The sequence below is a fragment of the Pelobates fuscus genome, chromosome 2 (genome assembly GCF_036172605.1).
Source record: "Pelobates fuscus isolate aPelFus1 chromosome 2, aPelFus1.pri, whole genome shotgun sequence".
Lineage (NCBI taxonomy): Eukaryota > Metazoa > Chordata > Amphibia > Anura > Pelobatidae > Pelobates > Pelobates fuscus.
In genome coordinates this window covers 81,142,138-81,159,262 of record NC_086318.1, presented here as the reverse complement: position 1 = coordinate 81,159,262, position 17,125 = coordinate 81,142,138, and the positions used below count along the sequence as shown (strand labels likewise).

General features: G+C 38.6%; 1 protein-coding gene across 1 annotated transcript; it reads right to left on the bottom strand.

Annotated features, from left to right (window-relative positions):
- Nucleotides 1-2,587: 2,587 nt before the first annotated feature.
- On the bottom strand, nucleotides 2,588-4,427 carry FOXL2 (forkhead box L2). Its single transcript, XM_063440942.1, has one exon. The coding sequence runs from the start codon at nucleotides 4,057-4,059 to the stop codon at nucleotides 3,085-3,087; it is 975 nt and encodes a 324-aa protein (XP_063297012.1). The 5' UTR covers nucleotides 4,060-4,427; the 3' UTR covers nucleotides 2,588-3,084.
- Between the last annotated feature and the right edge of the window lie 12,698 nt (nucleotides 4,428-17,125).

The following is a 17,125-nucleotide window of genomic DNA, read 5'->3' as shown; positions in this document are numbered from 1 at the left end:
TTATATACAATATGAGCCTATAGAGGAGATCTAGCAGTACACTATATAGAGGTATACAGGAAAGCTAATATACAATATGAGCCTATAGAGGAGATCTAGCAGTACACTATATAGAGGTATACAGGAAAGCTAATATACAATATGAGCTTATAGAGGAGATCTAGCAGTACACTATATAGAGGTATACAGGAAGTATGCGGAGTCTGCACTCAGGTATATAGAAGGTGCATAGTATTATGGGAAAGATAATCAAAGCATTCATCCTCACAAGGATTGGAAATAAGAAGTGTTAGCATTGACTAAGGAAATCCTAGCAGTACATAGCTATAACAATATTCTAATTTACAATATTTATTGCAATGTCACAGCAGCGGATGGACTATGATCCCATCTCAGTGCAAAACTATGAAAATATTATGTATATCCCTCACACATAAAATATAACCCCATCTCATTAAAAAACAAAAAAACCCTTATATAATGCACAGTATTATGTATATCGTAGATACATAGAATATAATCGCATCTCATTGAAACACTTAAAATATTATAAAATATTATATATCCCTGACCCATGGAATGTAATATGTTCACGTTAAAAAATATGAGCCATATACTGCCTATTCCTGACAGTAATTAAATCTAATTTCACTAGAAAAAACTGATTATATATTTATATGTCTATCATTCAAGATCCTCTTTATTTAATATATATTTCTTGTTTTGTAAAGGGCTGCCAACTCCCAACTCCCATTTACTTAATTTAACAGCCTCTGCATACGGTAATTTTAATATAATTTTTAAAAGCGTTTTCATAAAACATCAGAGTGATATATTGATACAATGTGTGTTTGTTAAATATCCTTTATGTGTAAATAGAAATATATTTCTCTTGAACACTAGCTATCTAATTTGCAGATGTATGATGAAATACAATCACTACTTTTTTAATTTTTCAGATTTATAAATATTTTAACATATAAAGCGCTTAATCGCCAAAGCCAATTTATATTTTGTAATAAAATAAATCAGAAGTGAAAGCGATCATGTAATGTACTAAATGCAGGTATATCATTATCTATATAAATACAATGATCTTGTGTTGGGCAAGTATATATATTTTTTATATTGCTTTATAGTTTATGTAAACTCACATTAGTTTATATACGTGTACACATATTATACAGAATTATACATATGTATCTACATATGTACACACACACACGCGCACACACACAGTATTTATATATACTTATCTAAAAATATATTACACACACATACACACATATAAATATGAGATTTATAGACACATCAATTGTATATTTTAACCTACTCTAAAATATTGTGTTGGTTTATGTTTGGATTGGATTTTAAAATAAGTACATACATGTACAGAGGATATAGATGGAGAGTACACTAAGATCAGTGGTTTAAAATGTGGACCATATGTACTGTCTTGTTGAATATAAAAAATCAACATTTCGATTCAGATACTTTATCAAAATTTCTGTTCTGTTCCAGACAAAAAGAAAAAAAAAATACAGTTTAATAATTCTATATAATCCGCCTGTTTCTATTTCTCTGTCTAAGCAGCATTTTATAATCTGTTTACTATACCAGCAAAGATTATTTGGTGTATCTTAGGCCAGTGTATTCAAGCGAAAACACAAGTCTAAAATAAATAGATATAAGCCATGATTAAAAGAAAAAAAATGAATATTTTATTTGTGAATTTACAAGGCTAGAAAATACAACAACAAAAAAAAATAAAAAATAAAACAAACAAACAAAAAAAGTGCTAATTGACTTGCTCTGGCAGAATTGGTCCCAAATATTAACTATTTTGTCAGAAAATGACTGAATGTGGGGCAGCAAGTAAAGGCAACACACTGGAACGAGTGTTGGGTTACATTGTACAAAAAAAACAATTACACAAATTGACTTAAAATATGGTCACAATATCTCCTCATCCACATTCATAAGAAATGATTAACCAAGTAAGTGTAGCTGGCTGGCTTTGTGCATAGCCTGATGCTCTGGGGTTTCAATCTATACAGACAAACAGACATTTACTGTCAGAACCGCAAATCAATTTAATGTTCTAGATCTGGGTAAACAATCGAATGAAATGGGCATTAAATAGACATAATTCAATTAACACGCTTAGCTGCTTCTACAAACAGAACTTAGCACAAGAGTGTGCCAAATTGGGATCTGATACTGCTTTCTACGTGACAAGGGACCTAGGCTCAGTAATTAAAGGGGCATTTATATAAAACTGCCACAGGTATTGGCTTTTTGCTATAGTGCCCCCACATCGTATCCATCCAAAGGGATGCTGTTAAAACTACACAGGTGACATCAGATAGAAATAATTAATTGCTCACAATATGATCAGCTTTCTGAACCTCTATTTTTTTTAAAATATATTTTATATAGGTGTGTGTGTGTTTATATCTATATATCTATCTCTCTCTCTCTCTCTCTCTCTCTCTCTCTCTCTCTCTCTATATATATATATATATATAGATATATTTATATACATACACATACACACACACCCATACATATATATACATATATACATATATACATGCACATATATTTCTTTGTGTCTAGTTGTGTACTAGCATTTTTAAGGGCTAAGCAATATCTGTCACTGAAGCTCATGAGGAGTACAACTATCTTGACACTCAGCCAGCCACTTGGTGGTTAGCTCAGCACTTCTGGAGTTGCAGCTTCTGCAGCTGGAGCAGCAGAGGTTGCCATAGCTTGTAATGAGCTGGAAGTGGCAGAGCAGAGAGCGGTGTGGACTACACACTGATATGGTACATTGATACACTTACACTGACTTCAATCAAACGGGGGGAGCAGAGGGTGTCTGTATTAGAAGTCCCCTCAGTGTCTCTATGGAAACCAAGTATACAAAGTAATCCTGAACTGTAGGAGAGAACATGATTATGGGCTGATCCTGGAGTTCAAACCCAGTTCTCAGAGGGAGCAAGGTGTGTGTTCTCAGAGAATGTCTCCTGGGATTCCATGGTTCTAAGGATTCTATCTTGGCTGTTGGTCTAGAAGTCTTTCTCAGAGGTCTATCCTAGGGTGCAGGGCGCTGTGCTTGGTCTCATGGTCCCAATACGAGCAGTGCATCATGGACAGCTCTGAGGGCTGCCTGGCACATGTAAACTGAACCCCATTGGGGCTGCCTGTAGGTGGGGGAGCAGGGCTAGCCGGGCTCAATTGCTGTGCGTGGTGGCCATGGAGCTGGTGGTGACCCATGCCGTTGTAAGAGTTGACCATGCTGGGAAGTGCCATGCTTTGGACCCTGGAGTATGGGTTGTATGAGGGCGATGCAGAGAGTCCTTTCACGTTAACCGGGCTGACATTGCCCCCAGCCATCTGGCAGGACGTGTAGGACATGGGGGCATGTGGTTGGCCCAGGGACCATGAGTTGTTCATGAAGGTGGACTGCAGGTACTTAGGTGGGGACAGGTAACCATAGGTGTCATTGCTAAAGATGCTCTTCCCTGCTTGGAAATGGGTAGGAGGTGGCCTGAATGGTCGCTTCATTCGCCGCCGTCTCCTGTAGTTCCCTTTCTCAAACATATCCTCGCAGGCTGGGTCCAAGGTCCAGTAGTTGCCCTTTCTCTCACCCCCTCCTTCTCTGGGCACTTTGATGAAGCATTCGTTCAGACTGAGGTTATGGCGAATACTGTTCTGCCAGCCCTTCTTGTTTCTCTCATAAAAGGGGAACTTGCTGATAATGTACTGATAGATGGCAGAGAGGGTAAGTCGCTTCTCTGCACTCTCTCTGATGGCCATGGCTATCAGGGCCACATAGGAGTAAGGGGGTTTCTGTGAAGGGTCTGGCTTATCTTGTCCTTTCTCCTGACCCAGTTCCTCCTTACTTCTCTCGGCTTCTTTACTGCCGTTGGGGTTATGAGTCAGTAAAGCCACCGTGCCCTCATCTGGAGATTGGTAAGTGGCCATGGTGGCACGGCTCTGGACAAAGCAGTTGTCTGGTACAGTGTATTCAGGGGTCACAGAGCCAGCTCTCATAGGAGCATAGGATGGTCCATTAGGTGCTCCTGCCAGCCGAGGTCCACTGCTGAAGACGGCTTTGTCCTGAGTCTGAAAAAGACCTTTCAAATCTGGGCAGTCCAGTCTCAGGTTCCGCTGTGCTGCTGGTCAGTGGAGTGTGAGGTTTTGTTGAAGTTGAGCAATCCAGGCTGAGATTAAAGTATTCTCAGGATTCGAAGTGACAGTTCTAGCTGTTCTCCTGCAGTTGAAGGTTCCAAGCAGTTTCAATCCTGGGTTTGAATGGATGAGACCCTCCTACTGCTGAGCTGCCCACTCATTTGGGTTCTATGGGTGGTGAGCTGAGAGTCTCTCTCTCTCTCTCTCTCTCTGCAGGAGGCTGAGACCAGTGATGGTCCTTCCTCTGCTCTCATTGTATTAGACCTCAGCCAAGTTCCGCTTCCGTCAGCAGCTCCCCCTCTACAGCTGGGAGACAAGCCCAGGGGAGGGATGGCTTCACCTTCAACTTACAAACACCTCCAACCTGACAGCCTGGAGATCACACCTATCTTCTAGTGTCTCAGCTCTGGGAGCTTTGACTGCTCAGCCATCATACAAACCCCTTCACTCTCAGCCCATCCAACCGACAGCAAGCTTAACCATTCCTCTCCCAGAACACTACGACTTGGACACTTGGATTTTTGTGGAAATGGAGAAAATGAGTCTTTAAGCTGTCTGCTTCCTCGCCCTCTATGTATCTATCGCATGTGCCTAAACTTGCTTAGTCAGGATAGAGAACGTGTTTTCTTAACCCAAACGAGCTGCTCTGACACCAGTGAATGAATACTATGTATCTGCCAAAGAAGCCCAAAGCAAACAGTTTTCTTTGTGTATTCCACGTTTCCACGCACGGCTTGCAGCAGATCAGAGCCAGTCTCCTCTCCTGCTCCTCTCCCCACAAACCCTCGCTTGTTCACACATAACAAGGCTTGAAAAATGAAAAAGAAAAACACTCTAGTTTTTCTCACTCGTCAACAAATATACAAAGACATTTGTCAGTGTAAGAAAGACATCACTGAGCATGTTCATCAAAATAAAATAGAACTTTAGAATTGTGGACGACCATTATATTTATTTAGGATCCAAAATACTTTATGAAGTGACACATGAAATCAGTTTTTACAGGTTTAAAGGTTTTTTTTTTTTTGGTTTTTTTTTGCTATTCCAGACGCAATAAAAAAAATCAAAACAAAAATACAAAACAGAAAAAAAAAAACAAAAAAAAAAAATAATAATATCGCATTAATAATAATAATAATAATTATATATCTATTTCCATGGTTTGTTTGCAGGCTCATTTGAATCATTATTGATGCATTTGCTTGCGCTATGTAAGGTTATACATTGTATTTTATTATTATTTAGAGAGTGACAATATATACCGCACACCGACCAGCGGGTACTATTTATAACCAACATTATTATTATTATTATTTTTCTGACTTTCATTGTTAACATTACACAGTTACTATCTGATCTGTATTGTTATATGTGTTTTACATTTTCTACATTTTAACTAAAACGATTTATTTAATAATTTGAAAATTCCGTTTTTTGTTTTTTTAAATTATATTTAATCCGATCCCTAAACCAGTCATTTTTGCCTAAAAGATATGCAAATAATATGATATTTCTGCTGCAGTGCAGTGTGTCTGGGGACTATCTACGCTTATCTAATTCAGATTTGATAGATAGAGAGACAGACAGACAGGCAGATAGATAGATAGATAGATAGACAGACAGATAGATAGACAGATAGACAGACAAATAGATAGACAGATAGATAGATCGATAGATGATGTCTCGAACATGTATTTATACTTATTTAAATAATGAATACAAACATAATAATTATTGAATTCGCAAAAAAAAAAAAATATTTGGGTTAAGGGTGCCTTTAATTTTAAATGTCCCCAGATGTTTTGAATGAAGTTTAACCATTTCACTGCCCACGCTCTCTCTTAGTTATTACCATATAGGCATAAGAAAATAAATCAGAGAATTTATTAAACCTAATGGGAACCACAATAGATCCCATGAATTGGCACTAAACATATTTTGTTACAATTATCTTTAAAAAGTTTTAATGTGTATTTATTATAAGTACTAAATTACAAATTGCATTGAATGTAATGTGAATACAGGCATACACAGATATCACAGAAACACATTTCCCTATTTACTCCCAAGTTTTGCCTGTTTCCTTTATACTTGGATATTAGTGAATCGCCCGAATGATCACAGCTTTTGCATATTTCACGATGGGCTGCCAACTCATGTCCTTTCCTAATGTATATCCAGCAATTCCCTGGGCCTGCCTACACGAGGCACATAGGAGCTGAGTGAAGGCAGCTATCAGTCTGTCTGCCATAACATTATACAGCAGATACATTGTATAAAGGAAGGCCTGCCAAGGCCAAGCTTCCTATAGCTCTACATATAACCAGGAGCCTTACGAAACAGCTTTACGAATCGATTTGCAATCTTGGAAACATCTGTACTGCATTGGTATTGATTATTCATTGGGGTTTACCATTTCCAACTCACCAGAACTGGCAGACCTCCTCAGTATAAAGCTCACTATATGTCATATGCTTGGGTTAACGTTCTGCTTGGCTGTAGATTCGACGAACTCATTGCACAGATAGATCTGTATTTAACCCCTCTCTAAATCTTTATCCACTCACAATAAATGTCACAACAATACCAAATGTAATAATAAATGCAGTAACTGTGTATGTACAAACTGCATTCAAATTATCATTACGAGTATATTAACAGTATTAATAACCTGAAAATGTTAGTGGGAGAAGTTGAATGGGCATTGCTGTGCCCAAGGTATGTGCCAAAGGTATTGGATTTACAATGAAAGCGTTGGCACCTAGAATAGGCACCAGGGATTAATAATATATACCAAAATATACACATTAATTCAACTTTTAGATTCAGAAATACAAAACTGTTTTAAAATACAAATAAAATGTTAGCTATACCAATTTAGACCCAGACATATATAAACCGACTGTTATTGACTATAGGTAAAATGATAACAATATCTGTATAGACACATATATAGGTAGACTGTCATTAAACTATACGTAACGTGTATAATAATACGCAGAAATGCAAAGACAGACGCACCTACTGTTCTAACATTAGAACTATAATTCCATCAATTAGTCTAGATGTAGACACATATTCAAACTTGGAAAATACTACAATATACTAACGATAAGTCTATAGATGTAAGCACACACGGCTAAAACCCCCGATACCCAATACCATACATACAAAACGTTTACCATCATACACAGCGTTATAAAATCTGTCAGTAATATCCTAAAAAAAACAAATACAGTTATAGTTAAATATACAAACCGTTATATAACTATATCACTGAGAATTACAGAGAGGCAGAAGCACATAGTTGAACGAACTTAAAAATAGTAATAAGAATTATATAGGTTTAGACACTAATATAAAATACATAATATAAAAACAATTAAACAGGTACAAAATATAAATAAAACACTGACAATAACTAGACAGGTATAACGCTATAAATAAAACACTGGCAATGAGCATACAGGTATAACTATATTAATAAAATACTGACAATGAGTATACAGGTATAACATTATAAAAAAAAAACACTGACAGTAAGTATACATGTATAACATTATAAAAAAAAACACTGACAGTAAGTATACAGGTATAACAATATCAATAAAACACTGACAGTAAGTTTACAGGTATAACACTATAAATAAAACACTGGCAATGAGCATACAGGTATAACTATATTAATAAAATACTGACAATGAGTATACAGGTATAACATTATAAAAAAAACACTGACAGTAAGTATACATGTATAACATTATAAAATAAACAATGACAATAAGTATACAGGTATAGCAATATAAATAAAATGCTTACAGTAAGTATACAGGTATAACAATATAAATAAAATGCTGACAATATGTGTGTAGGTATAGTACTATAAATAAAACACTGACAATAAGTATACAGGTATAGCAATATAAATAAAACACTGACAATAAGTATACAGCTATAGCAATATAAATAAAACGCTGACAGTAAGCATACAGCTATAGCAATATAAATACAATGCTTACAATAGGTAAACAGATATAGCACTATAAATAAAACACTGACAACGAGTATACAGGAATAGCAATATAAATACAACACTGACAGTAAGTATACAGGTATACAGCAATATAAATAAAACAATGACAGTACGTATACAGGTATAGCAATATAAATAAAATGCTTACAGTAAGTATACAGGTATAACAATATAAATAGAATGCTGACAATATGTGTGTAGGTATAGTACTATAAATAAAACACTGACAATAAGTATACAGGTATAGCAATATAAATAAAACACTGACAATAAGTATACAGGTATAACAATATAAATAAAACACTGACAATAAGTATACAGGTATAATAATGTAATAAAACACTGACAATCAGTATACAGGTATACAGCAATATAAATACAATGCTGGCAATGTGTATACACTTTATAGCAATATAAATAAAACACTGACAATAAGTATACAGGTATAGCAATATAAATAAAACACTGACAATCAGTATACAGGTATACAGCAATATAAATACAATGCTGGCAATGTGTATACACTTTATAGCAATAAAAATAAAACTCTGATTCTAAGTATCCAAGTACATACACATTAGACACCGCAATGAACACAATAACAATATACTAAAAGAGAAACACAAACTGGTATAAAGTCATAACTGACACACTAACAAGGAATGCAGGTCAAGACACACATATACACAGCTACATAAATATTCTGTAAGACTTGCCGTGCAGATCAGATAAATCAACGTATTTAGTTTAGGCTAATTATATTTAATCATGTATTAGCAATTAAACACCGAATATGCAGGAGTTGGCAATGATCAAAGTGTTTCTTCCCCAACTGATACAAATGTTTCACTTCTCCCATGAAAGAAGCCCAGCAGAGACGCCCCCTGGGTATGAAGGATTTATCTTCCCAACACATCTTAATAATCCACTTCCAAATAGAGCTTGTATTAAACCGATTTAACCCGGGGCTGGGCTAGCAGTGTGTATGGTACTGACACATTGTGTGCACTGCTAAAATAGCATGGGCTCATTTACATAATACCATCTTCTAAGTAATAAGTATCACAATATGGTTTAAAAGGGTCACATTAATGGTATGATTCTGTAAACTCATTCTCTCTCTCTCTCTCTCTCTCTCTCTCTCTCTCTCCCTCTCCCTCTCTCTCTCCCTCTTCCCCTCTCTCCCACATTTCTTCCCCCTCCCTGCAAATCCGCGGCCTGCATTTTGAAAAAAAATAGAAATAAAAAAATGTAAAACTGCAATACCTTTTTATATGCATAATATATATTGCTTTGCCTTGTTATCCTTCATAGTATAATAACAATTATTATCAATCTCATTTATATTATACCATTAATCTTACTTCTATCCATAAATAAATACAGTTTGTATGGCCACTGCCAGACAGCAGGGGGTTTAATGTGAAGGAAGACAATGTAAATTGAGATGTCATGTTAGACCATGCCATTTAATATATAATATTAACACCCATTTAGCCTGGGTTGCTCTGACTGCTCATTGTATAGTAGGAGATGAAGGAGCAGCAAGCAGCCTGGCATTCTCCCACCACCCATGGTCACTAGAGTAAAGATGCTGTGAACCCCAACTACAAATCCAGCAGACATGATACAATTACAGTGAAAATAAGAGACTTGGCACACACTGTCTCCCTAACCTCAGCAATGCTGACAGAGTGCAGTCTAATTTAGGACACCAACAGCTGTATCCATATGTCCCCTCCAGCCCCCCACCCACTGCCTGTGCAGCCAGTGATCACAGACCTAACTCCTTCTAACAAGCCAGAACACAGGGCTTACTATAAATAACTGGAGAGTCTTATAGAAAGCAGGCATGCCTCAACAACCGATTAATTAGCCATGCCACACCAAGTGCATAATTAGCCATGCCACACCAAGTGCATAATTAGCCATGCCACATCAGCTGATTAATCTGGCATGCCAATACCACATCACATGGTTAAACTGGCATGCCACTACCACATCAGCTGGTTAAAATGGCATGCCACTACCACATCAGCTGGTTAAACTGGCATGCCACTACCACTTCACATGGTTAAACTGGGCTGCAACTACCACATCACATGGTTAAATTGATATGCCAATACCACATCAGCTGGCTAAACTGGCATGCCACTACCACATCACATGGTTAAACTGGCATGCAACTACCACATCAGCTGGTTAAACTGGCATGCCACTACCACATCACATGGTTAAACTGGCATGCCACTACCACATCACATGGTTAAACTGGCATGCAACTACCACATCACATGGTTAAACTGATATGCCAATACCACATCAACTGGTTAAACTGGCATGCCACTACCACATCCCATGGTTAAACTGGCATGCTACTACCACATCACATGGTTAAACTGATATGCCAATACCACATCAGCTGGTTAAACTGGCATGCCACTACCACATCCCATGGTTAAACTGGCATGCGACTACCACATCACATGGTTAAACTGATATGCCAATACCACATCAGCTGGTTAAACTGATATGCCAATACCACATCAGCTTGTCAAAATGGCATGCCACTACCACATCACATGGTTAAACTGGCATGCCACTACCACCCACATCAGCTGGTTAAACTGGCATGCCAGTCTGAGCACATGACATGGTTAAACTGGCATGGCAACTACCACATCACATGGTTAAACTGGCATGCCAATACCACATCAGCTGGTTAAACATGCATGCCACACGTGGTTGCTTTGTGTTCAATTAGCTATAGATTTCTTCAATGTCGCAAACAATGCAATTACGTGTGTGGCGATTTACAAGCTTCATTGCTGAAATAAACTGCAGTCATTTAGTATGGAAGGAATTAGATATTGATTTGTAAAATTTAGGCCACACTAACCTATGTGGAAGAAAATGTCTCCTATTATTCTGGGTGGGGATCATTTTCTATGCCTTCTAATATATTGTTGTCTATGTTGAAGGACATCTGATTTTAATTTGTTACAGATGTGAAATGGACTATTTAGTGAATAAACCCCAAATTGTACATCTTCCTTAAAAACAGGCCAAAGATGTAGAATATAAACTACATATTTTTTCTTCGCTTTTCTTTTTTCTTATATCTGGTATAGACTATTTGTTCCAGGATCTAGATGCAATTTCTGTATCCATGTAATGAATGAGAATTAGTGACCGGTTTTGCTTACTAGCAGGGCAGTGGGGATTGCTGGATGCAGGTGCATGTATTCCCTACTGAGTCACAACAATCACTCGATGAAGTTGAGGGATTAATCCCAGCACTAGCATGACAAGGAAGAATTACAGGTATGTCAGGGATATTCAGGTTAATCTTACCCAGGTGGTAGATACAGAACTGTCACAATGTAACAGGAACTGAAAAATAACAGGGCAATTATCAGGAATAATTCTATTCACAGGTCTCCCTCATTTCAGTCTGCCATTCTATGCCATACAAATGATAATCACCTTGGATACATCACATAACTCTTTCCTGATGGCACCCACTTTACAGTAAATATGTGCCACTTTATCCCCTCCTCCCTGGGCATAGAAAGGAGAGCTTCCACTTCTTTGTTTATCGCTTTTTACACAGATGAAGCAACGTTTATTGAAGCAGATCTTATATATATATATATATATATATATATATATATATTGTCTATCACTAGAGTGAGAATTCAAGGTGAATGTAAAGTGAATTTCCAATTTAAAGGAACACTATAGGGTCAGGAACACCTCCGATCCGCTTCTTTGACTTACATAATCAGAACTGATGATCTCAGACAATGCATCTCTACCGAGAAGAGTTCAACTTCACAATGTATTGAGATGCGAAAGTCAGTGCTGAACACTGTGCAGCACTGCACCAGGAAGCACTTCTAGTAGTCATCCGAGGAGTGGCCACTGGAGGTGTCTCTAGTCAACTATGCTTTCAGATTGACTACTCTGGCCTTACACACTATAGGGTCAGGAACACAAACATACATGCCTGACTCTATAGTGTTAAAAACACTATCTTGCCTCCCTCTGACCCTCTCCTCCCACCTAAATATAGTAAAATCTTACCTTTATTCAAGTCCGCTGGTGCTGTCTCTTCCCCTGAATTGCCTCCTTGGCTGACATCATCAGAAGTGATGATCTCAGCCAATCATTATGCTTTCCCATATGAAAGCATTGGACAGGCTGAGATGATTAATTCTGATGATCTCAGCCAAGGAGGTGTGCCGGCAAAGCTAAACGCTGCCCTGGCCAATCAGCATATTCTCATAAAGATGCATTGAATCAATGCATCTCTATAAGGAAAGTTCAGTGTCTCCATGCAGAGGGTGGAGTCACTGAATGCCTGCCCCAGGAAGGACCTCTAGTAGCTATTTGAGGAGTGGCCATTGGAGGTGTCCCTAGGATGTAACGCAAACACTGCCTGTTCTCTGAAATACAGTGCTTACTGCAAAAAGCCTACAGGGACTTACTATACTCACCAGAACAACTACATTAAGCTGTGGTTGTATTGGTGACTAGTGTCCCTTTAAATATGAAAAGTGACAAAAAAAGGTTTAACGAAAGTCCAGACAGTTAGTATGGTCTTTCAATGTTCTTTGTTCATTCATGGGAAACATGAAATACAGATTAGTCTTTCACCACCTCAAAAGTATAATTGAGAGGAGTTCAACCTTTATATCTCCAGCTGCTTCTAGGCTACATTTCCCAGAATTCTCTGGGGGTGGTAGAGAATTCTGGGTAAATTGGCCCCAACAACTGCTCAAAGAGCTGAAACTGAACATTCTAGCTACATATTATTAAACTGTTATGAAGCAACACTTACCAGTATGGGACATTTTCACACCTTTTAGGGGCTTCTTGTATTTTTGTTCATTATTAACATAAGCAATATCTGCATTATTCTAAACTAGATTTTATAGCAAAAATGTGTCACTTTCATGCAAATGCTGTTTATGCTGCAAATAGCTTGTGATTAAATCTATTCATCTCTTTCAGACTGCTAATAAAAGCTAGGCAAATCCCTTCTGCCTACATGGCTGCTATGTTAACAGCGTTTCATAAGATCAATGTTCTGATGATTATATGGGGCTTTATTATCTAAATAGTGACATGATTATTCTTGAAATTGTGAATTGTCATGAATTTTGAATGAATTCCAAAATGTAGGCAAAAATAGCAGGAAAAATGATCCAAGACACATACGCTGCCAGTTCAGCTACCTTGGCCATACATTTGAAATTCTCTGTCTATTTACATTGAATACTCAATAATTCTCACTTTAGTGTATGATGCAGTGTGGAAATTGAAAAGGTTATTCACTGAAGTGAGAATTGTTGGGAATTCAAAGGGAATAGAATGTTTGGCTCTGATTCAGGGTTGGAGTTAAACTTGTGCAATGTGAAGGATGGTAAATTTTGTGAATTTTTGTGAATTTTCTAACTATCCTGTATTTACTTTTAGTTTTCTCCAAAACTTCCAACTTCGGTGTACTCATTTATTAATTATTGTTACATCTTTTAAGCATCCAGCTTGAAAAACTGATGAACATGGGAATGGGGAAGATTTATACAAATTTACTGTAACGAACCTTCTGTACTTCGTGAAGTACGTTCGTTCGCACACTACCGAAATGCTAGGGACTTAGTCATTATAGCCCATTTGGATAGCATGCTGGTTCATACTTTCCCGAAATCCAAGCTGGTCGTGAGAACAAATCAAGCAGTTTGTCGTTCACATACCCAAACATCAGTCGAGACTTGGTGAAGGGTACAACAGGAATGTTTTATTATGGCCAGGTGGCCCACTTATATACACAGATCCCTAGCAGGGGGTCTCAAGCAAGGACATAGCATAACACTCCCACAACACTCCCAAGACACCCCAACAACACGCCCAGGAGTCTCTGTATCTGGGAGATAATTTAGTGTACTTTGCTTAAACTAATTATCTCCCAGGCACTAGAGTTACAAATCATAAAATATAAAATATAAAAAATACACATAATACATAAAACCCCCACAAATATATATCCCCAGATAGCCTGGATCTGAGCGCCCAAGTTATCTAAATAGCGCTCAGATCCCACAAACGCAGCCAAATCGCCACTGGGGTAAAGTCTTGACTGACCGCAGACGTGGTGCCTGCCCAAATTAGTTCCAGAGAATCAGTGGTAGCGGTCGGTCAATTTTGGGAATTCCAAAACGAACAAAATGACGAACGCTTCCCCTGGCTCATAGGTAGTGATTGTTTGCCTTGTATGTGCGAACAATCCTACCGAACAGCGCTCTCCTGGCTTGTTGTGTAAAGAAGCAGGCGTTTGTGTGAATTTGCCAGTGTTCGTGAGGTCGAGTGCCCGACTTAAGAGTTCCAGACATTCGCCGACCAAGTCCCGCTGCCTGTTTTCGTGTGACAAGATGACCGCTGTTTTCTCCAGCACGTGTTGTTCGGTTATACGAACGGTGGTCACACAGAGAGAGTTTGTGGTTTATTTGAAGTTAATGAGCCAGGGGGGTGGTCGGTGTTTGGTAGATCCATCTACCGAACGCAGGGGAAGTGACTGGGTGAATAAAATACATCGTTTTTGTCACATTTACATTTGCACCAGTTTTGAAGTATTGTGCACCATTAGATTTTTATGGATAAAACGGTTTCTACAGCCTTTATACATTACTGACTTTTATTTACACTTTTTCTATAACGTGTCAAAATAATCAGTTTCTCTGCTAAGATTCATCCCTCTTCCGAAAAAAGGACAGAGGAGTAATATCAGTAGAAATAAAATGCACATTTACAATTTAAAGGATTTTTTTATTCTTTAAAACAAAAAGGAAAACTATGAAAGCTGCTTACCTGTTGCAGAAAACTGCTAGTGTGAAGGTGGAAAACATTGTCAAGAAAGGTACATTTTTGCTCTTGTTTATTCTTCGTCAGTCCCACTATTACTGTCTGATTAACCCCTTAAGGACCAAACTTCAGGAATAAAAGGGAATCATGACATGTCACACACGTCATGTGTCCTTAAGGGGTTAAAAAAAAAAAAAAGGTCCAGGACGAAACTGTCACTGGTGCAAACAGGAAAAATTTGGCGCAGACAAGGGAAAATATCAGCATTAACAGAAAATGTTGTCATGAAAACAGCCATGCTACCTTTTACAAATCACTTGCAATATTTCCAATGCAGAAATTTTCGCCTAAATTTTGGAATTCTGATTTTCATTTCTCTGCTGGGGGCTTCATGCAGCATGAGAACTTAAGCTAACTGGATAGGGACTGCAACCTGAATTAATTTTGTATTGAACCATTGTATCTACATTTTCCTTATATGATCCCACACTGACCAAGTTTTCAGCGTGTGACTTAAAGGGACACTCCACCATCCAAACACCAAATAAATATAATAAAAAACACTGTTTACTGGATACTCCCAGTGAAAACTTGCATGTATTTAAAGAGACACTCCAGGCACCCAGACCACTTCTGCTCATTGGAGTGGTCTGGGTGCCAACTCCCACTACTCTTAACCCTGCAACTGTAATTATTGCAGTTTTTTATAAACTGCAATAATTACATTGCAGGGTTAACTCCACCTCTAGTGGCTGTCTACTAGACAGCCACTAGAGGGCACTTCCGCGTTTATAGCAAAGATTTTCTTTGCTAGAGCGTCGCTGGAGGTCCTCACGCTGTGTGAGGACCTCCAGCGTCGCTCAATTCCCCATAGGAAAGCATTGAAAATCTTTTTCAATGCTTTCCTATGGGGAGACCTAATGCGCGTGCGCGGCATTGCCGCGCATGCACATTAGGTTTCCTCAGCCGGCGGGCGGGATCAGTCTCGCTCACCGGCTGACGTTATTACAGGAAGGAGCGACGCTAACCCGAAACCACCGCCGAGGGACATCGGCGGGGTCTCAGCTAAGTGACCTGAAGGGGTTTTCACCCCTTCAGCTACCTGGGATGGGAGGTGGGAGGGAGAGGGGACCTGCAGTGCTAGGAAAACGGATTGTTTTCCTGGCACTGGAGTTTCCCTTTGAATATGCATTTTTTCATTGGGGGTATATCTAAAAACAGCTTGCAAATGCGGCAGATCTCTTGTCTCAACCCTTTGCAAGCCGTCCCCTTCTAACGTCGCCCAGACTTTCTGTGGCTGTCCAATCACAGACTTCTCAATGTAGCTCAATGCAAGGTAGATAATCTGGGCAAATGCCTGTTTCTTGAGTTTAGCTCCACTGCGCTAAGCACAGTTCAAACTCACTGATTTGACACACACATATTCAATTACACACACTCACTTATTAAAAGACACACACACACACACTAACAGACACACAATCACTGACAGACACTCATTGACAGACACACTGATAGTCACACACACACTCAATGACAAACAGACTATCACTGATGTGAGAAACACTCACATACACTCACACACTCACAGACACACATACACTCATACATATACACACATACACACATACACACATACACTCATTCATACACACACACACACACATTCACTCATACACACACACACACCCACACATGCACTCAAACACACACATACACTCATACACCTACACACACACACACACACACTCACAGTCACACACATACACTCACTAGTTATTAAAATGATAAATTAAAATTTTCTACCCAGCCTCCCTACATGGAGAGCTGTCGTGGATCTGTTCCTTGGGGTCCAGTGGGGCTGCTGGGAGGCGTGCGGCTGTGTTAGAACCAGAGGCGGCGAGGGATCTCTGATCTCCCTGATCTCCCTGATCCCTCGCACCTCGCTAGCCATCTACTGATGCTGGGAGCCGGAATGGCGTCATATTCCGGCTCCCGCAGCATCAGCAAACGGTGCGCGAGAGAGCAGAG

Coding starts and splice junctions, on each gene's coding strand:
- FOXL2 (XM_063440942.1), bottom strand. CDS start 4,059: ATGAGAGCTGGCTCTGTGACCCCTGAATACACTGTACCAGACAACTGC.